We start from the raw sequence: 26,773 nt of genomic DNA, 5'->3' as shown, positions 1-26,773 counted from the left end.
TGATTTCTCAAAGCTATTATTTATTCTGTACAAGGTTCCACTGTACATTAGACATTCTTCTACTCTTGCTTACACAGTAAACAAGTGTACACTTGCCCTTGGGCTCAGGTTCACAGGTCTTCTCTGGAGAAGGGTGTCAGGCCAGTAAAACTCAGGGTGTCTTTCTCTGATGCCTCCTCCTAGGAGCCTGGAACGTGCCAGGCTCCGCGGGGCACAAGCCAGGCCCAGCTGTGTGGGTGAACAGCTTTACTCTCTAGGATAGCACAGAGTTTTATCCAACTATATAGGGCAAAATTGAGCCCACAGGAAAGAACCATACAACTGAGGCAAGATGTCCCCAAATACCCAGGCTCCACTCCCAGGGCAGGACTGGAGACCAACGCCAAGAAGAGCTGAGGGGTTGCCTGGGCATCCCTGAGAAACTCGGTCCAAAGGGCCTATTGTCTAGGAGGCTCTGAGAAGGGGGCGGGGGCAGGGAAGGCCAGGGGGAAAGGGATGTTAAGAGAATAAATAAAAGGGAGAGAAGCTCTAGGGAGGAGGGGCTTGTGCTATCCTTCAAACAGCTGGGAAGCAGACCAGGGGTGGGTTAGAGGACGTGGGTGGGAAGAACTTGATGCCCTGTCGGAAGGAATCTACCTGCTTTCTTCTTCGCCTCACTGCAATGCACAACGAGCCAGGGCTAAGGGCAGGATCCCTTTCCCGGGCGGGTTTGAACACAGCACTGGGGAAAAGGGAAGAGGCTGAGGGGTATTTCAGGAGGGGCAGTTACCCCCTGGTCCCCAAATGCTATAAGGCACAATTCTTGGAGGCAACTAAATTCCATTCAAAACATTAAAAAAAAAAAAAAAAGAAGAAACCCAAACCCCCAAAAAGAAACTTGTTTTAGATCCCAGGTCTACTGTGGCTGTGCTTGGGGCCTGGCCAACGCCCACCTAGCACCACGGGGGGCTAGCATTAGAAAAGTTGTACTTGGAAAAACAATAAAAGGACCAGTGCAATGTCCCAGCTATGAAGAGGCCTGAAGGAGAGCACTCCAGTCTGAACACTTTCGTTATGGAAATTAAAAAAAAAAAGTTGGGCTTTTTAAAAACCAAAACCAGCGTTTTCCAAAGATGTCCCTTCGTCTGTCCCCCGGAGTTAGCAGCGTGAAGAGGGCTCTTGGCTCATGGCTCTGGACCTGGACGGGCGAGCGGTGCGGGTGGAGATGGGCGCCTGCTCCTCCGCGGCGCGGGCGTCCAGGCGGCGATGCTCCCAGCGAGCTCCAGAGGGCGCTGTCCCCTCGGAGGCGCGGGCGCTGCGGCGCGAAGCGGCGCAGCGAGGGTCTTCTCCCCACAGACGCGGTTGTTTCTGACACATAGGAAGACCACAAGTTTACAAATGCAAACGGAGACGCCGAGGGCACGGGGCGACGCTGGCTCCACGTCCAGGCGATCTTCCCTGCCGGGCCACAGCTCAGGAACGCCCGGCTCCTTGCTCCAGACCCTGACCAGGCTGCATCCACTCCTGCTCAGCAGCTTCAGGTTTGTTTTTCTCTTGTCAGGTTTGTGTGGTGGTGGTGTTGTTGTCTTTTTAAAAAACTTAGGGAGCCAGGCCACCACGGGGAAGGGAGAAGGAACGTGGCTCCTGGCGCTACATTCGGGAGGGCGGGCTGGCCAGTTCGTAGAAGAGCAGGTAGGCGTCGCTGGTGCGCACTTGGCTGGAGGACATGGGAGTGACGCTGCGGAGAGAGCGGGGAGTCAGCCCGGAGAGGGGGCAGGACCCGGAGACCCCGCGCCGGCCTCTTTCCGTGCCCCCGAAGCCAGCCGGCCTTTCAGGGAGCCTCCCCACGGGCAGCGGCTTCGTGGCCCTAAACTTTCCCATCCATTCTCGGTGTAAGCCGTGCCGGGGTGGGAGGGGAGTTGGGGGTTGGGGGGAGGGGGGTGAGGGAAGGGTGGGGGATAGGGGGAGGGTGGGGGAGTGGGGGAGGGTGGGGGGTGGGGAGAGGGTAGCTACAGCCAGGGGCTCCGGCCCTGCCCTGGCTCTCACCTGGAGTCGTTGAAAGTGTGCCACTCTCCTGTCCCTGGACTGCGACAGTAGGCTGTATAGTGGCCACCCATGGTGGTTCCGGAGTGATTGGACACAGCGTACAGGTTGTAAACAGCATGGTCTGAGGAGGAGGCAGCTGTCAAGCCCCCGCGGCCCCCCTGCCCCGACTTCCTCCCTCCAGCCTCTCCTTCTGGGTCTCTCAGCAGCTGGTGCTGGCAGCTCCCCTTCCTCCTGCCCTCCCTCCGGCCTTGCACACCTGCGTCTTCATTCTGCCCTGCCTACTCAAAGATACTCACTGGTGTTTTCTGAGGCAAATTCTCTTAAGTCCAGGTCTCTTAGGGGGAAGTTCACAAATGTTGTGAGCTTGCTGGTTCGGATCCTGGATTCTGAGAACCGCTTCAGATCTGGCATTGACGTGAGTCAAGGATAGTCAAACCAATGCAGAAGGGCAGACAACAAAAGGAAAGCCTACACGGTCCGTTTCTTCCGACTGTTCCCCTCACCTATGGGCCCCTTGTCATCAGTTACCCTTGAAAGTCATGTCCCAGCCCTGATGGATCTTAAGGATACGGAGCACCAAGATCTTTGGGAACCTCTGGATGGAGAACTTCTTTATACACCGTTTTCTGCCTCGGCAGCGACAGCATGTCTGAGAGACAAGACAAACAGAAAGAACTTGTGGGGGAAGTCAGTGGGCCCCAATCCAGTCACTCCTCAGCTGGATCTGCTGGTATCAGCCGCTTCCCAATAGGTCCCATGGAAATTTGTTCTTGCTATTACCGAAGGGTGACTTACTGGCTTTTCATCTCCATCAAGCACATCCTCTTTGGTGAAGAGCCTCATGCAGTCCATTAATGTCACCTCAGGATAACCTCGCTGGGAAGGGGAAAAAAGCAAAGGTCAGAGGTCAACATGAAAGGACAGGAGAGGGAGTTCAACAAGGTGGGCAACTGGGGTGCATACCTTAGCAATGGGCAGTGAGAGGTCCCAGAAGGGGTCGAAGACTGTAGAACAGTAACCACAATCTGTACACGTCAGGGAGCTCTTTAGCTGCCCAACAAAGAGATCTGGGGGAAGAGAAGGCCATGAGATGCTGAAATACAGGAAGTAGAGCATGGTCTTCTGCACAGCATCTTTTATTTTTTTTTGAGATGGAGTTTTGCTCTGTCCCCCAGGCGGGAGTGCAGTGGTGCAATCTCAGCTCACAACAACCTCTGCCTCCTGGGTTCAGCGATTCTCCTGCCTCGGCCTCCCAAGTAGCTGAGATTACAGGTGCCCACCACCACGCCTGGCTAATTTTTGTATTTTTAGTAGAGATGGGGTTTTGCCATGTTGGCCAAGGCTGGTCTTGAACTCCTGACCTCAGGTGATCTACCTGCCTTGGCCTCCCAAAGTGTTGGGTTTACAGGCATGAGCCACCACGCCCAGCCTGCACAGCATCTTCTTTCTTGCTGTTTCTGCTTTGCTTTGTTGGACACCGGGCAGAAACAGGCTTCCCCAGGAGAGTGATTCTTAGGGCTTTTCATGCTCCACTCAGGCAAGAGCAGGCAACAGTGAAAACAGGCATCTTCCCTTTCATGCGCTTACCCCCGATCCTACTGTCTTCCCGTTCTAGATATTTTCTCCACATCTGTCGGCCTTTCTCGTCATCACTGGGAACCAGAGAGAGACAACAATTGGGTCAAAGCTGGAAACTTAAGTTTAAGGGTCTGTCAATCTAGATCCTTCATCTTCAAAAGTAAATCAGATTATTCCCAAATCATTAACCCCAAAGTGGTAGGTAAAAGTCTCGAGTTCACAAAAGTTTTGCTTCCCCACAGCATTCTCCTCTTACTTACGGAAGATGATCGAGGTTCTCAGGGTTGGACTTAGGTCTCAGTGTCACTCGGTTCACCTCGTTATGGAGCCCATCCAGAAGAAAGCGAAGAAACTCCTGAGCATCCTGCTGACTGAACCCAAAGGAAGGAGGGTGAGCAACACCTCTTGTCCTAAGAACCTGCTCCTACTGCCACCCACCTGAGAGGACATGTCTGCAAGGCCCTTACTTATAGCCAACAAAGCGCGGTGCGTATCTCTGGATCTGGGTCTTGAACTCAGATGGGCTCACCACATCATTGGGAGATGAAGTCCATATGGTCTGAATTAGTTTTGCAAACTCTATTGGAAGGAGAGAGTGTACAGGACAGCTGAGATATTTTCTGTAAGAAACTCTGAAACTAGAATCCCAACAAAAAGCAAGCAGAGAAAGACAGGATAGGAGTGTCTAAGACAAAACACCTAGAACAGCCCCAGTGGAGTGGAGGAGCATCCGGGGGTAGGCAGGGGCACATGACAGAGGGCCCCTCACCTTCCATGAGGGCTGTGTGTGCATTGCTGCCATGGTGCAGGTCCCGCATGTAGAGCCTCTGGAGGCAGTAATCTCTCAACTCCCTAGTGTTGCTCAGGCACTGCAGAATTGAGTTCATGAAGCACTGCAAGAGATGACCAGGTAATCAGTGGGGAGACGAGAGTCCCATCTTCACCTGTGTTACTTACTACCAGAGGCTCTCTGGTTCATCTACCTAGAATCCTTTCACAGGAGGCTATCCTTTCATAGCCTCAAGTTCCTCTTTTCATAAGTGAAAGGGGTGAAGTGAGGCAAACCCCCACTCCAGGCATAGGTGACATAATTGGCTATTTACTATAGAGGTGCACAAAAGGGACAGAAGTGTGTGGGAAGTGATGGGCATCCTTTAGGGGAATGATCCAGGAGAGGAGCAGGCTGATGGGTAAAAGGGCAACTCCCTTTTAGCAGTGCTTCCTGCTGGGGGTGGGTAAAGCACAGCCCAGCAATTCTGTGAAACACAGCCAGGAAGGGCAAGTGCCAACTGGCTGAACGGGTAGGGAGTCAGCCACAACCAGGAGGGGATTCTGGTTATATGGCTCCAGTCAGGATAGTAGGGGGTGGGCCTGGGGAAGAAGCAGGCCAGGAAGAACTCACCGTGTTCCCAAGATTTCGAAGACCAGCCAGACCCTGGGCACTCTTAGAATTCTGTAAGCAAAGAACATATGGCAATAAGGTGGAAGCAAAGATGCTAGGCCTGTGCTGGGCTCTCTCGTGCAATTTTCTAACCAGCTGGAGCCACAGGCAGCAGGCCACACATATTCTTTCTTCAACTTTACCCATCTATGTACTTTGTAGGAAAGAGGATTGAGGAATGCCTGTTATTTTCTTTTCTTTTCTTTTTTCTTTCTTTTTTTTTTTTTTTGAGACAGAATCTCACGCTGTCACCCAGGCTGGAGTGCAGTGGTACGATCTTAGCTCACTGCAACCTCCACCTCGTGGGTTCAAAGTGATTTTCCTGCCTCAGCCTTCCGAGTAGCTGGGACTACAGGTGTGTGCCACGATGCCCAGCTAATTTTTTGTATTTTTAATAGAAACAGGGTTTCGTCATGTTGGCCAGTCTGGTCTTGAACTCCTGACCTCAGGTGATCCACCTGCCTCGGCTTCCCAAAGTGCTGGGATTACAGGCGTGAGCCACTGCGCCCTGCCTAAATGCCTGTTATTTTCAACAACCAACAAAAATATTCTTCAGGGCTTTACTTTACTGAGTGTGTATTGACTATGTATCTCCTTGCCCCCCATATTTATGTTATTCTCCATTCTCTGCTACAGTGGAGACTAGGAATTCGTATATTTGGTACATATTGACTCCTTACTATAAGAAATTTCGAGTCCCAAATCCAGGTGCTATCTCAAATGACCTATATTTGTACTCCTAGAAGTCCAATATATAAAGTAGCTCTCATAATAGACACTTTGAGGAGGTTTTGAAAAGTTAAACAACAGAACACCTTGAGTTTCGATCTTCAGTTGGGAAAAACTCAAGTAAGCCTGCCATTCTGAATTGCCAGAGACAGGTGGAATTCCTTCCAGCTGAGCTCAGCTCCGAAGGGCTGATTAAAGGCTGGGAGAATCCTCCCTGCCTGGCTCAGGTTTCAACATCCTGACTGGCCACTGGCTGGGAATCCTGGAGATGGCAGATTGGGCCTGCAGAGGCAAGGGCCTGGCTGAAATTGCCACTCTTGCTGTTGGCCCTATAGCGGAGGCGGGTGAGGGGGTTGGAGAGAGAACAGGTGCTGGATCGAGGACTCTGAGCTTATTTGTCAAGGTCTCTTGGCTAATCCTGGGCATATCTCCAAGGAGTCAGAAAACCTTCAGGCTCAAAGGGTTAAAGAAACAGTTTGCAGATGAGTCTGCCACCCCCTCTCTCAGGGAGGGGACTGGGAGCAGGCAACTCTGGAGCAACACTGGGGCATGCGTGGGGCCAGCTCAGCCCTGATCAGAACAGGAGCCTGAAATAACTCAGCTAAAATTACTCATGCCGTGTGCTGACAGCCTATGAGGCTGTCAGCAGCTCAAAGCCCATGAGGTTGTCAGCTAGGGGGGAGGGGGGTAGGTGGGGGAGGAGCAGGCTGAAGGAGGGCTTTTCTCAAGAACTGCCTTACCGATCCCACAAGTAAGAGGATCCCTTCCTGGCCAGCTGTCAGGGCTAGCACTAACAGGTAGGGAAGAAAAATATACCCAGAAAAGAGACCCAGTTTAAACCTGCAGCTAGAGAGAAAGGCCAATTGGCAGCAGGTGGGATATAAGCATCCTTAGAGAACTTGGCTAGGGCTGGCAGTATATGACCCCATACAACATCTGAATCTGACTTACTGACAGTCAGCAAGAGGGCCGCAACAGAGATAATTCCCTGGGACAAAGACCTTCTCAGCATTTTCCAGAATTGGTGGAACGCTGCAAAAGTCTCCATGTTGCCCACTCGGAACTAAATGTTAAAGCTTGCCCACAACAGAATGCCCACCCTTACGTCTATTTTTGGCAGTGCTTTATTAGTTCTTAGCCCCTGTGCCTCAGATGACATCTGTCTAAACAGGCTGTAGGGGAAAGCATTCTACCACTGGTGACCGTGTCAATGTTCACCAAAGCAGGCCCTCAGCTGAGACAACAGTCACTCAGCGCTAATGGGGGTGGGGAAATGGGAAAACGGAGTCATCTGTCTACAGAAGCACTCCTGTGGTGTTTTAAGATGTTGACACTTAATTCTGACCCAGCAGTGAGGGGCACGAAGGACACTTCGTCACCCACGATTACTATTCTTGAGGATCTAACCCCTCTATTGGCCTGGGGGGTGGGGAGATGGGAGAAGCTCCTTTAAGGCATCGTTAGGACCCTTGGTTGTTATGTTTTAGGGTGGGGGTTGATGCCTTTGTCTAAAATTTCCTCAGCTCAAAACCACATGCCAATTTCTAGGTGCTCTGTGTAGAAGGCGGGTGGATAACAGGAGTGGGGGCGACAGAGGAGGGGGAGCAGGGCTGCTCTATGCCCAGCCAGATATTCTTCTGCCAAGAATAGGAAATCAGGAGCTCCAGGGAAAGTCAGCACTTTTCATTTCAGAGGGGAACAAAATGTCTCCAGAGTGACCTTTCTTACAGGACAAACAATCCTACCTCAGGGTCGACAGGGAGAAAGGGGCTAGAACTGCAGAAAGTGGGAGACCCTGCACAGCCAACCTCTTTCGGCGAAAGCCAGAGGAGGAAATGACCCCAGGTGTTATGCTGGGACACATGTGCAAAGAGTTGAGAAAGTTTGGACCCAGTCTTCCTTCCACTCAGCCATCAGCAAACCTAGTTTTGACTCAGTAGCAAGCACTGTTGCAGGGAGCAGATGGCATCTCCACCATCAGCAAATAGACAGCTTTCACCTCTAGAGGAGAGGAGCGGGTGTTCAGGAGAGCCCTGCCTGGGTTAATGCAGAGGTAGCATCTGGGCACCCTTCGGTAGGAGAGGCCGAGGTTTGTGTCTTCACACTTGAGACCCCAATCAAGGGCTTTCCCACCTACCTCACCTGTGTGGTGAGGGTCGCCCCAAGTCCTGCCTGCAGCTAGGAAGCCTGGTGTGGCCCTGGCACGGGGCAGGGCACGCACTGCCAGCACGGGAGCTGGTGCCTGTTACATAAGACCTGTCAAGCTCGGGCCCCTTCTCCCTTCCCCAGGCGGGCAGCGCCCAGCCTCGGCCCCGGCATTCCCCTGGGGGCTGCTTCCGCGGAGGGACCCGCTGCCCGCTGCATAAATGGAGAGGACGGAAAGAAGGGGAAGTTGCCCTCTGTCACCTGTCTGCACCTCCTCTGCCCTTTACAGGGTCAAAGGACCCCCGTCACCAACCCTTGGGAAAGAGCCCTTGGTGGACAGTGAAGGGGAGGCGGCCCCTTTCTGCCCAGACTTCCTCGCCGGGGTTTGGCCTCGGAGGAGTACCCTGGCAGGGTCCAGCGTGCTGCCCTCGCACACCGATCGAGACCCAGTCAAGGTTATGCTTCCCTGCACCTGTCCTGATAGGTGCCAGGAATTGAGAGGCCAAGAGCCACCACCTGGTGGCCGGGGCCACCGAGAGGGAGGGGGCAAGGGGGACTTCCTCGGACCTCCACCCGGGGAGGGGACCACGAGTAAGCGTGCGATCACCTGGGGAGGGGGCATTCCTTGCCAGGAGGCCCTGGGAAAGGAGGAGTGGGGGCTGGGAAGAATCCGTCCCCTCACCTAGGGGCGCGTGGCGGGCAGAGGCCAGGGAGAAGGCGGGACCCCAGGCCCTTGGCGCGGGGGTCCCGGAAAAGGGCCCGCGTACCTTGGCTTTGTTGAGCAGGAGCCCCACGAAGGTGGAGAGCAGCAGGGACGGGGAGAGAGGGGAGCGCGGCCGCAGCTCCTTGGCGAGGGCGGGAAAGGGGGCGGCGGGGGGTTCCTCGGGCAGGGTCACGGTGTACGAGGTGCGCATGCTGGGGGGCAGGCGGCGGGCTTTGGCCCTCGCTTAACGTTGGCAGCGGGGGCGCGGGGGGAGTCCCCGCGCGGTGCCACAGTCCGGACGCCGAGGCCGGCGAGACCGCCACAGGACAGTGTCCGCGGCGCCCGGAGGTAACCGTTACCGCGGGGCCCGAACGCGCGCTCCTCCGCCTCAACCTCCCCGGCGTGCGCCGCCAACCGCCCGGGTCCCGGCTCTCGCGCTCCGGCCGACTGGCGGCCCCGCCGGCGCCTCGGGCCCCGCGACGTCAGCGCTGGGGCGGGGCCAGCCCATCAGCCCCGCCCCACCTCGCCTCCGCCCCGCCCCCGGCGCCGGCACGCGGACCCGAACGAGGCGGCAAGGTCGGTCCTCCCCCGCCCGGCCTTCCCCGCGCTCCTCGGCGCCCCCAGCCCGCTGACCCCCGGCCAGGCAGGCCCGCGGGGGAGGCAGGACCGGAGCCTGGAGGCCCCGGGCGGCCTCGGGGTTGAGGCTCAGCTCAGGATAAGTGATCTTTGGGGCCCGCAGAGGACGTCTCCCCAAGACCCAGTGTCAACCGGGTGAGCTTCCCCCAAGGCACCATTACACTTCCTAACTCTTGAGGGGGCTGCAAACCATTTTGAGAACGTGATGAAAGCTCTTCTCTCTTCAGGGCGAAATACGTATATGCACAAACTTTTGTCTAGAGTTCCGGCGGTACTCAGGCCCTCGTGAAGTCCCAAATTCATGCAGTGTGTGGAGGTCAATGGGCCCAGGTTAAGAAGATAGACCTTCACGGCCTAGGGGCTGAGCTGCCCTCCTCAAAACAGTCCTGTTTGACCTCTTTCAAGAGAGGCAGTGCTCATATTTTATAAGGTCCCATAGGTCACCTTCTCATTTGGCTCCTGAAAAGAACCTTTTCTGGTCTCTTCTAACCAATTATCCAGCTCCAGCTCTCCCATTATCAAATTTGACTTGTTTTGGGGAGCTGGGGAGAAAGCAATACAATAGTGGGGAAATAGGCGCTCAGCTGGCATGAGGCGAGTGTTCTACTCTGGCCTTAAGCATAGCCATGCTGGAAGATAAGGGGTCTTTAGGTTTCGTTTCTGATGCTCCACCCCTCCACCTAACAGGGAAGCTCACGAATCTGCCTAGAGAAAGTATCTTGTTTGGAGCTTGCTGGCTATTTTTAGCCAGTATTTTTAGCATTTAAAAATACTCCAAGAAGCAGCAGTGTATGCTGTTACTCATCTGTGGGCTCCTTCTGTTCCTTCTGCTGTGCTCATCCCCACATGTACACGCACACATGACCGCAGCTACATGGGGACTGTGTCCAGGACACACGTATGGCGGTACCCTAGGTCACCGACAAAGCAGCAATTTCATGCCAATGAGAGAGAGATGGGGACAGTTGTCCCCTCCCCTGTGTGCCAGCAGTGTGGTGGGAGGAGGGGGCAGGGGACAGGAACCACAGGCAGTCTGCTTGTGATCAGTGAGAGTGGGCATGTGAGGAGTGGTGATCTCTACAGTCACTGTCCTCACCCAGACTCTAACTGAACCTGGACCCCGGACAAACTGCAGCAGTCTTTCTCCAAGCCTCCTTTCCAGCCAAACGCTTTCAAGCCAGCCCTACACCATCTGAAGCAATGTTTGCATCTGATCTCATCACTCTTCTGTCCTGAAACAACTAGAGCACCTGCCCTTGCATCCAGCCCCAAAGCCTCAGGTAGCCTTTCTCTAAGGCTGTTTGTCCACAGGCCCACCACCCTCAGTCTTCTCTGACCACTGCTGTCAACCAGCCTGTGCTTATCCTCTGCCGAAAAACCAAAACTGCCACTCATTAAGTACTTATTAGATCCCAGGCGCTGGGTTGAGGGTTTTATATGTGTTATCCCAGTTAATTTCTATAACATCATGCTGTAGTAACTATTACCTCTATTTTATTTGTTTTGTTTTTTTTTTTGAGACGGGGTCTTGCTCTGTCGCCCAGGCTGGAGTGCAGTGGCACCATCTCGACTCACTGCAACCTCCGCCTCCCGGGTTCAAACAATTCTCCTGCCTCAGCTTCCCGAGTAGCTGGGATTACAGGTGCGCACCACCATGCCCAGCTAATTTTTGTATTTTTAGTAGAGATGGGGTTTCACCATGTTGGCCAAGCTGGTCATGAACTCCTGACCTCAAGTGATCCGCCCACCTCAGCCTCCCAAAGTGCTGGGATTACAGGTGTGAGCCACCACGCCCGGCCTATTACCTCTATTTTATAGGTGAAGGACCTTAAGCCTAGAGGGGTCAAATGACTTTCCAGAACTGCAGAATTAATAAATGACAATGTGGGGCTTTGTCTTACAGCAAAACCCACGCTTTTAACGGAAATTCTGGGATGTACTTCCTGCTCTCTGCCAATTACCTACTTGTAAATTCTGCCTAAAATTTGCATGTTCCAAAAGCCTTCCCTAATTAACTCCACCCATCTCTAAACTCTCCATTACTGCATATCCTCAGTCTATGTGCATTCAGTTTGCATGGTGTTAATTTATCTTAATATGTTTATCTTTGTTTTATAAGTGTTTCAAAGCGTCCTATAAATGGTCTTAGATTGTGTGTGGCTTGTCATGGTTTTGCCAGCACACTGAAACCTCCTCAAGGGCAGGGTTGTGGGTTCTCTTAGTGGGTTCTTAATAAATGGTGTTGATCTTGTCTCTAAAGAGGGCCAGACCAGGCTCTGCTAGGAATCCTGGGAGTCCCACTAAGCCTCAGAGGGTGAGGTGTGAGTCTGGTTTTGCATGTTGAACACATGTGCTGCTGGGCTTGGGGGGACCTGCCCAAGAGGTGCTCACCCACTATAGCATTTGGCCTGTTTCCCTATGACTTAGACACAGTGATGTAAGCACTCCCACCCAGGACATCTGGGTGTTCTGCCAGCTTGCTCTCCCTCTTCCCTGGGATTTAGGAGGTTAGAGGGGTTGCTAGGAGCAGGGAGGGCCAGATGCAGAAAGCTTTAGCGTGGGAGCACTTTGAGAAGTCTGGGGTGGGGGGAAAGAATTCACACAGGGTCCAGTCTAGTCAAGCAGGTCTGACTGCTGCAGGACACGGCCACAAAGGACCTTGGCTCATCTCTTGGCCAGCCAGGTCTCTGTGAGACCCTTTCTCTTCACTGCTGTTCTTGGAGTGGGATGGATACAAAGGATAGAGGCTTCTGGCATCTGAATCTGGCTCTGGTTCAGTGACTCTGTGCTTCAAATACACTAAGCTAATCTGAGCTGGGCTCATTTCTGCATCCTGACTGCCGTTCCTCAGAACCTGGGCTTGGCCTGCTTCCCCTATAGGATAAGTAATTTTTTTCACCTTAAATCCTTCCTGGCATGAGATGGAGTGATATAAATGAAAGTCAGGGCTAGCTCTATGAGGGCAGGGACTGAGAGTATCCTGCTTCTCTCAGATCTGCGTGGGCAGCTTAGGCCAGGGTTTGGTGACACTGCTGGGGCTAAGGCACATGTCTTAAAGCCTGGCTCCCAGCACGTGCCTGCGATTACCACCGCAAATGGATAGACCGGTGGCCTGATTGATTGATGGATGAAAAGGTAGGGGCTCTGAGTCCTTGTTAGGGGTTGGGCTTTTGCCCCACAGTGCACCTTGGGGAGAGAGGGTCAGCCCATCCTCCCCACTCTCTGTGGGAAGGTCTGCTTCCCTGCATGACGTGGACCCCAAGAGGCCAAAAGCTCTGCGCTCCTTTGAGCCCAGGCAGTCTGGCCTGAACCAGCTGGATTCCAGAGGCCCACACACCTCCTTCTTTTGCATATGTCTCTGTCTGGGGTACTAGTTTTATGTATGTATTGAGGTGAGAGAGTACAAGGGGCCACGTGTGCAGCTTTGGGCTCTGAACATGATGTTCATTTCTGCAGTTGGTGGTCAGTGGAGCGGCTCCCCCAGGGGCAAGGAACATTTTGCCAGGCTTGGATTAACTTCTGCATTGCTGAGCCCCACCCCAGCACCACATTAACTCATGAAGACATCCTGGAGTGGGGGTGGAGGAGGAGGCGGGAGGATGGTGCTGGGCACCGATTGAGAAATTGAGCCTGGATAAGGCAGCACCAAGGCTAACAGCCAGGATACAGCCCACAGCCGGTCTGCAAGGGATGGAGACATCAGTGTCTTGCTGATTCTAGTCACAAACCGCAAAGCCACTGCCCTTTCCTTCGCAGCAGCTAGTACAGCTCCTGGCCAAGGGGCCTCTCTGGCTTAAGGTCCTTTAGTGACCTTCTCATGCTGCCAACACAGATTCATGACCTCAGGAAGTTCAATCTCCTCAGGGTGGCTGAGTGATCCCAGGGTGGGAGTAGGTGAGGACAGACCCCAGGATCTCAGGCTGCCAAGCTGGACAAACAAGGCAGCAGGGATGCAGGCCAGTGTGGCTGTGTGAACGGAGCGAGAACACAAGGGACGAGAGGCGAGTTGTACTTCTCACCTAGGAGCTCCAGGACAGCCCCTGCTATCCGCAATTTGTTCTCTTTGGAGTAACCTCCGCTCACTGCAGGGCAGCATTCAAGTCCAAAGTCCCACCCGAGGGAAAAATCACATGACCTCAGCTTATATAATCTCCCTGTCACTGAACAGCTGGAACCCAAGGCTTCGGAAGATGAGTCAGCAGCCCCAGTGGCAAATAGGACCCAGGTATTCAGTTTCCCAGACCTTTTGCTCCTAGAAACAGGTCCTAGAGCAGAGGGCAAGGGTGTGGAAGAGACTGGGTGGGTGAGAATAGGCTGGGCCAGACTCTGAGCCTCGGCCCTGGCTCTACGTCCGAGTTGCAGGTGCCCAGCTTGCTGACTGTGCTCTGGAAGGCCCTGGGCCAACCCCTGGCCCTTCTTGGGGAGAGGAGAGGGTGGCCTGGGCAGGGCAGGGCAAGGGCTGGGCAGAGGCCAGCAGGCAGAATGCCAGGGCTAGGGAGGAGCAGCTGGAGGGGTGGAGCGGAGGGGGATTAGGAAGGATTGTAGGGGTTAAAGCGCAGCCCTGGCAGGGCTCAGTGGGAACAGCTTGTCCTTCCATAGACCCCGGGAACAGGAGAGGTGGGGCGGAGTGGGGAGATGACAGGGTTGGGACTGGGGCTCCTGGCTCTCTGCAGGGCTGAGCCACCTGAGCTGGCTTGGAGTCCCCACTGAGGGTAGTGAACGCTTTTTTTCCTCCATCACTGTTCCTCCTCTCTGTCTGCATTTTAAGCGGAAGGTGGAGTCTCAGGGGAGGCCTTCGTTATACAAGTGCTGAGCTGCGCCCCCCTGGCCTGGCATTTTGTTGGTGCTTACACAAGCATGGGGAGGGGATAATTCTGAATTTATGTGGTGCCCCCTGCCATCCCCCGCCAGCTCTGTACTCATGCTCAGCTGAGTCTGTGATATTCAAAGTTCGTGTTGCCTGTTACTGTTAATGAGGGAAAGAAGTCTGGCTAGAACTGTTCTCCCTGGTCACAGCCTGCTGTTGACCTCCCTTAATGAATGCCAGCTGTAGCTCCAGTCAGCTACCCTGAGAACCCCCTGGGACACAGGATGTACTTTTTTTTACCTCTGTTTCTCCCACGGGGTTGGTGGGGGGGGGGTTCCTACTCTAGTCAGCTGCCAAATGCCCCCTTTCTATGATCTCTTTTCCCCCCTTAAGTTTAAATGACCTCTTTTACAACATTTTATTGATTTCACATTCCTCCACCTTCATTATTTGCTTTGAGCCCTCATGGCATGCTTGTGAGGTGGGCAGGGCAGGCGTGATTGTTCCCTTTTATAGTCTAGGAAATACAGCCCAGCTGATAGGTGTCCAAGGTTAGAGAGGCCAACTGTTCCTTCCACTGGTCACGAGCAGCCCGTCCCAGCCTCAGATGACCTCTCCCTTTCCCTCCACCTGTGACACTCAAGAACACCCAGGGCTGCCTCCCGTTGTACCTATTTAAGAACTTATTTCTCGGCCAGGCGTGGTAATCTCAGCGCTTTGGGAGGCGGAGGCGGAGGCGGGTGGATCACCTGAGGTCAGTTAGAGACCAGCCTGGCCTACATGGTGAAACTCCATCTCTACTAAAAATACAAAATTAGCCTGGTGTGGTGGTGCATGCCTGTAGTCCTAGCTACTTGGGAGGCTGACACAGGAGAATCACTTGAACCCGGGAGGTGGAGGTTGCAGTGAACCGAGATCGCACCACTGCATTCCAGCCTGAGTGAGACAGAGTGAGACTCCATCTCCAAAAAAACAAAACAAACTTATTTCCCTAAGTGAATCGTGAAGGCACTGAGGGCAGGGACTGTTGCTCGCACACATCTCTTGCCTCCCAAAGCACCGGAAGGGTACAAGGAGGACTAACATTTACTAAGCAACATGCCAGTCACTTTCACATACATTATCTTTTCATTCCTCAAGTAATCTATGAAGTGGGAACTATGATCACTCATTTTACAGAGGAGGAAACAGGTTCAGAAGCTAAGGGACCTATCTGAGGTCACACTGCTAGTAAGCTGAGCACCACAAATGAGTGCCTCAGAAGGCAAGATCCCCAGATGGAGATCTAGAAAGAAATTGGACTCAGTTTTAGAAAGAAGTGGTCCAGGCCCCACGAGCAGGGTTGTTCTCACCTCAGCAAGACGCACTCTGCTCCAGGAAATGAGGATAAGAGGGGTGGAGAAATCAGGGTGAGGTTAAATAAAGGTCTTGTACTATTGACCCTGGAGAGGCCTCTGCTGGTTGGCAGTATCTTCTGGGGCATGAGCTCAGCATGAAACACTAGCTCAACTGCAGGGCATTCCCGGCTAAAGTGCCTTATGAGTTGCTTCTGGATGAGGGTGGCTGAGTTTCTCCCAGGGCAATCTGCCACTTCTTTGAGGTCCTCGCTCAAAATTCCCTTCACCTTGGCCCTGGAGCCGGGGGAGGAGCCAGGGTTGTCCCTTCTGGAGAGGTGGAGGGCGGCAGACTCCCAGGAGGGTTGGGCCATGCCTGTGTGGGGAGGAGGCAGATTCCCAGTGGAATCTGACCCCCAGTAAAGGGGAATACCGCTCTCATGGTTGGGGCTGAGGGTGGGTCTGTAGTTTAGTCTGCGGTGAAGTTTTCCATCTCAGCATGCCTAGAGATCACCCAAAGAGCTTGTGGAAAGAGCAGCTTCCCAGGCCCCATCCTGGGAGAGTTTGCTTCAGTGGGTTTGGATGAATCGTTAAGCCCTGCAGTGACTCTGACACAGGCAGTTTGCAGACCCCACTTTAAGGAGCACTGCTGACCGTGAAACAACCCTTCTCTTCTGAACAAGGGGAGGGAGCCCCGCAGAGGCTTCTAGGAACCAAGCCCCTCCAAGGAGTGCCATATTCTAATTGCCCCGGGGTTGAACAGCACCAGCTGAGTCCAAGTGAATCCTGCTCTACTCCAAGCCCAGCACGCGGCCCCCTGAGAGCTGATACTTCCCCGCCAGGCCAGCTCTGTCGTGACACATGTCTCTTTTCCACTCCTTTCTACAGTGGATCCAGCCCTGCCTTGTCAAGTTCTGAATGTTCTGGGAGGTACCAGCATTTCTATCTCCTGTGCCACTTCACAGATGGCACAACAAAGCCAAGACTCCCTAAGTCATATTACCAAAGTTGCTCTCTCAAGACCTTTAGTTATGCAAGCTTCAAGGTCCTGCCCCTATTCCTGAACCCCTGCTGCATTTGTCTGGATCAGCCCTCCAAGCAGCATTTCTTGCTGTGGCACACTGTTGTTTTCAAAATGTACTTGTCCTAGGAGTAGGGAGGGGTACATAAGGTAATGGAGGAGACACAGCACCCAGCCCTTCTGCCCATATGCTTGCCTGTCCATCTGTCCACCTTCCACCTACCCATGTATCCACCCACCCACCTATCCACCCACCCACCTATCCGCCCACCCACCACCCACCCATCCATCCATCCATTCATCCATGCAATCAGCAGGTCAGCCCCCATTGTGGGAGGCACGTGGCAGGGGATCTAGAGATAGGATTTCTTTTTCCTCCTCTGAGAGCTTGCCACCTAATGGGCACACTAATAACTAAAGAAAAGGCAGATGTCGTCAGTGCCCCAAGAGAGGCGTGTGCAGGGATTAGTTGTGAGCAAGGCCATGCCAGCCCTTGGTCAGTCTCCAGCAGAGCCTCTTCCCTCATTCCAGCCGAGGCAGGGCTGGAATAGAGGTATTGGATTGTCTCAAGCCCTAGATAAAAATTTCTCCCCTACTTTGTCCAAAGCCAGATGATAAGCATTGCTGTCTGATACCCTGGTCCTGAGTATGCCAGTGTCACTCAGAGGAGAGTCTTCTTCCCCTGATGTCTTATGTCCAAATGTAAGGCCAGGCCTTGGGGCTAGGGAATAAAGCCTGCACAAGAGGGAAGACGCAACCACAGCAAGGAGGCCCTCCTGCCACAGGGTGCACTGGTGGTCTGGGGCCCCCCGCATCCAGCCCAGGTTGGGGCAAGGCCTGAAGGAGACACTGGCATGTCACATAGAAAAGGAGAAGGTGAGAAGAGTGGTTCATTGGGCACAGCAGAGCATTCCTGAGAACACTACTGGACTATCCTCGAGTGCACAGGCCCTGAGTGGGCTTTCTAGGCAGAGTGGGAAGGCCCCTCCCCTTGGCACGGAGCCCCAGGGGCACCAGACGTGCCAGGATGACTTCTCTTGTTTGTCTCCACCAGGAGCAGCCACCAGCTGCTGTCAATCATCAGTCAGGTTGGGAGTCGAGCCCTCAGCCTGGCTGTTCTCCATCAGTGGCTGCCTCCCCAGCCCATCCCCGGTCCCCAAGGGTAAACTCACCATGCCATCTCTTCCCGGGGAGCTGGAGCGGCTGGGCCCAGGGGCCTGACCCTTTCCCTTCTCCCACAGCGTGTAGCGACCAATGGGTCGGTAGGTTGGGCTGAGGATTTCAGGGACTCGTGAGGGAGGGGCCTGGGAGGGCACGTGAGATGCACTGCTCTTGCGACCATAGTTCTCCAGGTAGTCGACCAGGTACTCAGGGCGGCTGGCTGCCTGGTAGAGCCCCTGCAGGGTGCAGAGCTCCTTGCGTGTCCGGGCCAGCATGGGGCTGCGGCCCAGGTTCTCGGGGTCTATCCGGTAGCTATCTGAGGTCCGGAGGCTGGAGAAATCCCGGGCCAGGTCTGATTGGCTGTCCGACTTCTGGGTTAGGGTCACCCCCTGGTCATAGGCATTCATGGGCAGGTAGCTGAGGCAGTTGTTGGTCACTCCATAAGGGAATCCGCTGCCCCCGCTGAGGCCACTGCCTGAAGGCCGCTCAGTAACCCGGGTCTGGCTCTCTGCCCGCTTACCACCCCCAGTGATGTCGGGTCTCAGCAGGGGGCGGCCCCGGTCATAGTCCAGGAGGGAGGAGGGGCCATAGGTACGGGGACGGGTGAAGAAGCTGCTGGTGGGGACCGACTTGAAACCAAGTTTCTCCTTCTCCAGTAAGGAGGCGGCCAGGTTGGCCCCATAGGAGGAGGGGGTGTAGGCGCCATAGCCTGACTTGGCATAGTGGGCATCTGTGTAGCGGGCCGATTCTGTGTAGCGCTTCAGGGTGGAGGAGAGCTGGGACATCCTTCAGGGCGGCACTTAGTGGGGACTGGGAGCCTCATGGGCTGAAAGACAAGGAGAGTAGTTGTCAGAGGGCCCTGCCAGGTGTCGGGCTCCCACAGACCCGCTCCCCATCCCCAGCTGGGCCAGAACCTCAGAGCTCCCAGTCCATTTCCACAAGAGGCAGGCTGGCTGCTGAGAAACACACATGCACGCAGGTGTGCACAGGGGCTTGCTTGCACCTGTGTGTTCACACCTCGGTGAGAGTGCGAGGGATGAGGTGGCTTTTATATGCCACACAGAGAGTCAGTGTATCCTGGCCATTCAAAGACTCAAACACACAAGCAGGGGCTACCCGACCTCCACAGCTCACCAAGCCGTGCAGTCTTCCAGCTCAAATCCCATTGCCTCAGCATCTGCAGAAACTCTTGAGCTGGGGGGATGCCACCAACCCCTGGGTTGAGAATGCTGGATATTTCAGGAGTTAAGACCACTTCTGTCCCTTCTGACTTATGTGATGAGCAGGTGTCTTTTTGGAATCCTAGACTGTCTGTGCTGGAATGACCTGAAGATCATTTGGTCAGATCCCCTGTGAGGCCAAGGAGGCTCAGGGGAGGAAGTAATGGGATGTGGGTGGGCAGGGGAGGCCATGAGTGAGCATGCAACAACGAGGGGCCAGAACGTGGTCTCCAGACCCTTTCCCCAGACACTAGTACCTGCTGCATGGTCCCACAGTGAGGCACACTCACTTCACTGAGCTAAGCTTCTGTTGTAAGTGGAGTTAGGGTCCTGTGGCCTCCCAAGAGTTCCTCTACCAACACAGGGTTCCTCTACCAACACGGATCTCAAATTGGTCCTGGTGATGCTTGTGCAAAGGGGGCCCCCTACAGTCCCAAATCTTGCACTGCAGGTGGCATTCCCAGTCCTTCCCTGCTCCAGTCCTGCAGCTGGGGAGGGTCTAGTGAAGGAACACAGACACTGCTGAATGTGGAGCTTTGAGAGCCCCAGAGCATCATGAATTTTAATCTATCTGTTATACAGATGGGAAAAGTGATGCTTATTTGCCCCCGGCCACACACCAGCAGAGCCAGGACTGGAATCCAGGTCTTTAAAATCCTGGCCAGTGTTCTTTCCATTTAACCTTGAGTTACCACCCCTGCATCAGATTTAGGGTCAGTTGGGGACCCCCAGAGGCCTTCTATCACTGTAAACGTGCAGCCTGTATCCAATGGAGCTGGAGTGGCAGAGGAGCAAGTAGGGTCAGACGCCTTTCCCCGAGGGCATCAGGGGCTCTTGGGGGGCTTTCTAGGGGGACGGAAGCAGAGCCATCCAGGACTCTCAGAGTCATGGGACTTGCACTGTGATGGACTAGCTGGGTGATTTTGCACTAGTCATGTAACCTCTCTGAGCCCCAACTTCCTCATCTGTAAATGAGTAAAACCATCATCCTCATAATTCCTACCTCACAGGGCTGTTGTGAGGAATAAATGAGAACAACATGTGAAGGGCTCCACAATGACAGTGGTTACCATCTCCTCCCCCAGCTACTGCGAGGCAGCATGGCTCCACCCTCTGAAGGTCTATGATAATATCAGGGCTGGCTGTCTCCCAGCCTGGCCAGCCTCTGGCCTCAGCTTGGGATGCCAGGCCTCCCCCTGCAGCCCCCAGCGAGAGAAGCAGCAGTGGGCAGACATCTGGCCACTCAGCAGACACTGGCTCGGCAACCCAGCCCATTAGGGCAGAGAGGAGCTGGTGCCAAACCCCAAATGCGAGGACTTGGCAGAAAGCTCTAGAATCCCAGTCCACACGAGGCTTTGGGGTAGGTACAGGGGTGAGAGATAAGCAGGTGGCTTCCATATAGGCCCGGAAAAGCATTCCTTGACCCTGCCTCAGAACTCCAGCAGTTTTCAGTCTAGGCTGACATGAGAAAGGCCTGGTCCATCTTACTGTCTACCCTTTTGCCACCTGGCACCCAGGGGGCCCCTGGCCCTTCATGTACACTCCTTTGCCCACTGTGCCCAGCACAACTTTCACCCCTTTCTAGGAAAAGGCAACTGGGGGATGATGTCACACAGCGTTAGAGGGAAACCATAGGGGGAGAGACAGACAGAGGCACAGGGTGGGGGTGGGGGCCCAGTCCTGCTCTATTTTGCTTTGGAGAACTCCATCAATAATGCAAAGTCAAAGAGACTCCAGGTCTCAGGAGCTGGGCTCTGGGACACCAGGCAGCCAATCAGATACAACCCCCCCAACAAGGGTATGAGCTCATGGCTCCTCCCCACAGCTCTCCCTCCCCCTCCCCCACAGTAAGGCTCTCAGGGAATTGGTATTCTGCGGGCAGCGCCCCAAGCCTGTGACATCCCTTGGCCCTGCTGATGACGCAGAAGTGCTGGGGCCAAACAAGGTCCAGAGGACAGGGACAGACAGCTCTGAAAGGCTTTGGAGCCGGAGGTGGGGCCACACCTCTGGCCCACAGATTCCCAGGAGGGCTCCCAAATCCCCACTCTCCCTCCCATCTGGCAGGTGATTGCCAGACCCCTCCACCTCCTCCCAGCAGCCCTGGGGGTCATGCCATCACTAATACTCCATGAAAGCTGCCTCTCAGCTCTGACATCTAGCTACAGTTCCCATGTCTGGGGAGAGGGTTCCTACTGGGGCCAGGGCCTTCCACCTGTCTCTCCCCTCCCACAACCCCCAGTTTCACTCTCAAAGGTCCTAGCACCTTCCAGGTGAAAGCACAGTCTGGGTTGGTGCCCCTTGGCATTACCTGCACAGCTGTCCCTGGAGGCCACAGAATGCACTATGGGCAGGAGAGCGGGCTGGGGCCCTGGCCGGAGACTCGCTGCGCAAGACAGGGACAGGACGGGCACTCACATGGCTGCGAGTCTCCCTGTTGCCACAGGAACAGCCTGAACTGAATGGCCCTTTCATGGGGCAGTGGGAGGCAAGCCGATTGGCTGGGATCCCCCATACCCCTCCCTGCCCAGTACGGGGGGCCCCTGCTGCCCAGCTCCTTTCACTGTTTACCCAGAGCTGGCAAGTACAGGCACGCAGCTCCAGGCAGCACTTCCCCAGGTGTCCGCCACGTTGGACAATGGGGGCAGTCCCCTGCCCAGCTCCTCCTCCTGGCCATCTTCACTGAGGTGTCCTGACCCTTCCTTCTCTGTCAGAGATTCCTGTCGCTTTGCTCAGTTTCCCTCTCCTGGGAGGTGCAGCAGTGTTCCTCTGCACAGAGGCACTGGGCTTCCTGTCAGGACATCTGAGCCAAGCAGCTGTCACCCCAGCCAGCTGGTGCTGATCACCTCTGAACCAGGCCCCAGCCATGTTGAGTACTTCACATGCAGCTTCTGAGTCCATCTTCTCTGCAGCCTCACATCAGCTCTCATCGGCCCTTGCCATGTGACACATTCTTCTAGGTGTGCTTCATACACAGAGCACCCCAAAAAGTCTTAGTGCGGGTTTAAGCTGGGATTCTTTCAGACATAAATGTCTCCAAGTTACACACCTCTTTGGACAGATTAAATTATTTAAATTAAATTAAAATTAAACATTCACAATTAAAAAATAAATATACAAGAAATTTAAATATGGAAACTTTCAAATGAAGTTTTTAGCATTTGTATTTCTGAAGTTATTAAAGCTTAAAACTGCACTAAGGCTTGGGACACAGTGTATTAACTCACTGAATCCTCCCGACTCCTTTAAGCGGTAGGTGCTGTTATCATGTCCATTTGCAGATGAGGAAATTGGCAATGCTGGGAGTGATGTGGATTTCCCAAAGTCACACTGGGAGCAGTGGCAGAGATGGGCTGGACTCGTGCTCTGTCTGCGATAGCTGGCCTGAAGCCCAGACCCCTGCTTCACTCTTCCCTGGCTCTCCATGGGATGGGTCAGGACTGGGACCTGTGGGTGGGGTTTGAGGGAAGGGCCACCACAGGATCCAGGTGTCCACCATCCAGCAACAGCATGGGGTGTACAGACTCCGGCAGGGGCAGCCCTCTGGATTTTCCATTGCAGGTGAATGAAAGCGAAGCCAGGCGCAACTCGAGCCCCAGAACAATACTGATTGGCCGTGAGACGGTCCAGGAAGCCTCCATTTCACCCACTGTGCCAAGCCCCTGCGTGTCCCCTGGCACCAGCATCTACCCCAGCTCGGGGCCTTGGGTCCCTGGCCTGGTTATGAGCAAGTCCCTAGCCTCCTACCCTGGCTGCAGCTTGGCCCACTCTTCAAGGTACCCATGCTGGGTGAGTCGGGGTTAAAATGAACCCCATCCCCCGGGGGCAGCCAACCCCTTTGCTTCAGCCACTGTCATTTCCTGTTGCTCACGTGAAGGGCTCCCTAACCTGCCCAGCCAGGGGAGGGACTTGCTCCCCAGGAATTCCAGGCGCTCCTGGCCCTGGGGGCAGGGGATGGGTGATGCCCCACATCCCAGTAACCTTCATGGCGTCTCTCTGCCCAGATCTGCTTGGCTTTTTGGAGTGAAAGCCTGCTTTGCTACTGGGGCCTGGATAGAGAACCTCTGGCTGAGTTTCAGAAGCATGCCTAAACAGGGTTAAGTCTCTTCCCTCCTACTCAGGTGCCCAGAAAAGGTGAGTGGGGAGTCCCAGCCAGTCCTGACAGGTGGTTGGGAGCCTCCACAGTGGTGACCTCAGAGCTTCCTAAAGCCACTTGCTAACAGCATCAGAATGTGCTGACCTTGAAGGACAAGGCGGGTGAGAGGGGGCCCTGTCTCCTTCCATCTGCACTCTGGCCCTGCCTCCCAGCTGCTTGGGTCACCTGCTGTACTATCTGGGCACAAGTGTCTGGTCCTGGAGGATGGGATGAGGGAATCCTGGCAGGTGTAGAGGACATGGGTAGAGTAGGGGATGGGGGGGCGAGGGCATATTTATGCTCAAACAGTCCTTGAACTCTGCCTACTCCTCTCAGGCCCCAGGGCCTGGGCTGGCCGTTTCCCCTCCAGCCTGTCACTAGGCTCTGTCTATCGGGGCTAGCACCCGCTGATCCACCAGCCTAATCCTCTTGCCTGCCCTGGCAGGGGGTCATCCAAGGGAATCTGGGTCCATTTCTCTTTCTTGTGCTCCCAGTAGTTACCCAAGAGCTGGGGGAGGGAAGGAGGTAAGATAAAGAGACTGGAGATTAAGGCAAGAATCCTGACTGCTGGAGAAGAAGTGGACGGGCCCAGGGCAGTTTCTATAGGGTGCTCCTTGATTTGGGGTTGTGAGTGGGTGGGGATCTCTACACTTCCAAGACAAGGCAAAGAAATGGGCCTCCAGGCAGTATTGGGATCCTTAAATTCTCTTTTCCAAGCACCTCTGCCCAGGTACTCTCCGGGTGCCCCCTCCCCAGGGGAGATCCCCGGTCTCCTTGCTTCTCCTCTAGGGCCTCATCTTTCCTCTGTTCTCAGCCTCCAGAGGAGCCTTTGGTCTTGCCCCTGACACCCACCAGGCCCAGTGGGGTAGCCTCTCACATGCTCTCCCAGATTCACTGATGTCTTTCCTCTAGGTGGAGTCCCAGAGAAGCTCAGATACCAAAGGGGAAGCTACTGACCTGTGTCCAGGGGCACTGGATGGGAGCTGGGGGCTTCTCCTTCCCCAGCAGGGCAGGGAATGCAGTGGAAAGCCCAGAAGCTGGAGCCTGACTCTGGGCTGGGTAATCCGGAGCTCAGGTTACTGACTCCGATATATATAGTATCTTATCTGACCTCGCAGACTCGCAGAGATGGCGAGTGCAACTCACTTGCATTCCAAGCCCCGGGAGAATTAAAGGGGCAGTGGCGTGCCCACCTTGAGGGGCTGCCCTTTCGGGCCAGTGCTAGCCAAGGAGGTCTGTGAGGACTCTTGGAAGGGGGGGCATTTTGAAGGGGAACAATCAGGAGATTCAAGAGGAAAGAGGACTGAGAAGAGCACAGAGGGGTGGAGGTGGAACTTGAGACAAAAATACAGAGAAAGTAGATTTTCCGGAGCAGTCAGTCACAGAATTAGAGAACAGGAAGAAGCCATACCTTTAGCCCCACTCTTAATTTTGAGATAGAGTAGACCTAGAGAAAGAAAGCAGCTTGCTTAAGGGCATATCCAGATAGAAGCAGAAAGGGGACTAGTACTCAGGTTTCAGTCCAATATTCTTTTCTAATGGACTTCTAGGCCTGGGCTTGGAGGCTAATTCTTAGCCTTATTGGCTCTGGAATAGTGGATAAGTCACAAGTTCTCTGAACCTTAGCTATTTAATCTGCAAAACAGGAATAATAATAATAATGGTCTATCTCAGTTGTGAGGATTAAATAAAATAATATTTGTAAATTTCATGGCCCATAGTAAGAGTTCAATAAACAATGATGATTATATTGAATACTTCCACTTATTATTATAATTAGTGGTATTATTAGTAATAGCGCCTTACCAGGTGAACCTTCCTAGGGAGAAAAGGAAGGTTACTCCTGGGGAAGTGTTCCTTTTTTTTTTTTTGAGACGGAGTCTCCCTCTGTCGCCCAGGAGTCAGTGCAGTGGTGTGATCTCGGCTCACTGCAAGCTCTGCATCCTGGGTTCATGCCATTCTCCTGCCTCAGCCTCCCGAGGAGCTGGGACTACAGGCGCCCACCACCACGCCCAGCTAATTTTTTTGTAATTTTAGTAGAGACAGGGTTTCACCGTGTTAGCCAGGATGGTCTCGATCTCCTGACCTCGTGATCCACCCGCCTAGGCCTCCCAAAGTGCTGGGATTACTGCACTTTGAGCCACTGCTCCCGGCCGGAAGTATGCCTTTCTAATGCCAGAGAACAGTCCCATGGTTTTCTGAACTGACCATGTCCCATAACTGGGAAGGGCAAACAAGGCTTGCCATCTTCCTAGATGTCCAGTCCACCAAGCAGAGAAAGGCCAAGCCCATCTGGGCTCCTTCCCCCTTTGTCTAGAAAAATACAGCAAGCACAGCTTCCCCCAGGCCACCAGGAGAATGCTTGGCCCCTCTGGGGTGGTTCCACTCTACCTGTGGGAGGGCTCAGGATTCCAGGGCCACAGAGCCGGGCTGGGCAGGGTCACAAGAGGAAGGAACGGAGTTCTTAGCCTCTCTGGCCTTGGTGCACTTGTCTGCTCCCAGGACGTTTCTTGATGGCTCTCCCTGAGGACTGGGAGTACCCAGCCTGGTGCCTCCACCCTGTCTTAGCACAGGCTACTGACTCAGCCCAGGTCCTGATGATGCACTTCAGAGGACGCCCTCATTCCAGTCCTCATTCTGTCTCCAGTCTGACATGCATCTACAGCATCAGAGGAGGGGGCCTGCCTCGACCTTAGCCCAATCAGCTCTCCTTTCCTCTGCTTTACGGGGGTCCATCTGGGGGATGTTCTTATGCCCATTCCAGGGCAGGTGAGCAGCCCCTACCATTACCTCCAGCTCAGTCCCATTCTAAAGGCAGCCAGGTCAGGAGGTAGGATGTTCACTCTTCAGGGAAGGGCTAAAATGGGTTGGCTAGGGCTTCCCTTGACTGTTGAGAAGTTGCTCTCTTCGGAGCACCGCGTGCCTGCTTCTGGTTTGGGACTGGTGAGAATTTCAAAGCTGCCTCTTTCTGGTCTGAGATTGGTGGAAAATCTCCCCTTCCGCTTAATTGTTGCCCACCCCCCGCTCCTAACCCCCTTTAGCAAACTGACCAGATACAGCCCGGCGAGCTTTAAGAGCAGCGAGTGAGCTGCACGCACACGTGAGGAGGGGGTTTGTCAGTGTCGCTCTCGGGCCACATACCACCGATGTACACGGGGCACAGCGAAGAGGACCCGCCAAAGCAGCATTTCCTTAGAATACACTGATCAGCACACAGATGGCTCTTCCTGGCACCCTGGGCTGTCAGCAGGCAGCCCTCACACAACTGGCAGACACAGCCGGTTCTCTCCCTATATTTCTAGTGCCCACTGCACAGCCGGCTCTCTCCCTATATTTCTAGTGCCCACTCTGCCCAGGCTGTCGTGGACACCTTACTTTCTGAGCTCCAAACCGGCACCGATCCCCGAATCCCCCCTCCCCGATCCCCGACAGATGGCACGTACCTGCCTCTTCTTGGAGGATGGACGAGTCGAACCGGGCACAAGCATGGAGCTGCGGGTGAGTCCCGGCTAGCGCTGGCGCTGGCGCGGCGCAGTGAGCACCGGCTGACGCAGAGGGCTCCCCGACCTCGGCTCATGTCTGCCTCTCCCCCAGCTCTGCCAGGGGCCCATAAGGGACCTCCCCGGGAAATCGGCGCCACCCAGCGGGCAGCCGCCTCATTGCGCCTGGGCAGGCAGAGCCACACCCCTCGTCTTGCGTCACTGAGTCGCGTCACGGCTATTGGCTTGTTCCTATTGTGGCGTCATTAGAGCCCGGCCCAGCTGGGGTCTCCCAGGCAACCGATATACACAGAGAACCACGTGGAGGAAAAGCACGCGAGTTTGGAGGGGGTGGAGCAGGA

General features: G+C 54.5%; 1 protein-coding gene and 1 pseudogene across 2 annotated transcripts; one reads left to right on the top strand and one right to left on the bottom strand.

Moving 5' to 3' along the window:
• On the bottom strand, nucleotides 1–26,599 carry USP2 (ubiquitin specific peptidase 2). 2 transcript variants are annotated; one of them, XM_030828777.1, is made up of 13 exons: nucleotides 26,376–26,599; nucleotides 17,592–18,406; nucleotides 5,006–5,056; nucleotides 4,373–4,496; nucleotides 4,071–4,182; nucleotides 3,864–3,974; nucleotides 3,613–3,677; nucleotides 2,989–3,092; nucleotides 2,821–2,901; nucleotides 2,596–2,674; nucleotides 2,322–2,429; nucleotides 2,026–2,146; nucleotides 1–1,717 (listed from the first exon to the last, which is right to left on the bottom strand). In XM_030828777.1, exons 2-13 carry the CDS (start codon nucleotides 18,363–18,365, stop codon nucleotides 1,630–1,632), a joined length of 1,818 nt encoding a protein of 605 aa, XP_030684637.1. In that variant the 5' UTR covers nucleotides 18,366–18,406; nucleotides 26,376–26,599; the 3' UTR covers nucleotides 1–1,629. The 2 variants fall into 2 exon arrangements, with proteins under 2 accessions (XP_030684637.1, XP_030684638.1); XM_030828778.1 differs by lacking the exons at nucleotides 17,592–18,406; nucleotides 26,376–26,599 and adding an exon at nucleotides 8,686–9,105.
• Nucleotides 19,570–26,773, top strand: part of LOC115838647 — a 28,484-nt pseudogene continuing 21,280 nt past the window's right edge.

The sequence above is a fragment of the Nomascus leucogenys genome, chromosome 15, assembly GCF_006542625.1.
Source record: "Nomascus leucogenys isolate Asia chromosome 15, Asia_NLE_v1, whole genome shotgun sequence".
Lineage (NCBI taxonomy): Eukaryota > Metazoa > Chordata > Mammalia > Primates > Hylobatidae > Nomascus > Nomascus leucogenys.
Note: the sequence above shows the minus strand (reverse complement) of the source record. Positions and strands in the feature narration are given on the sequence as shown.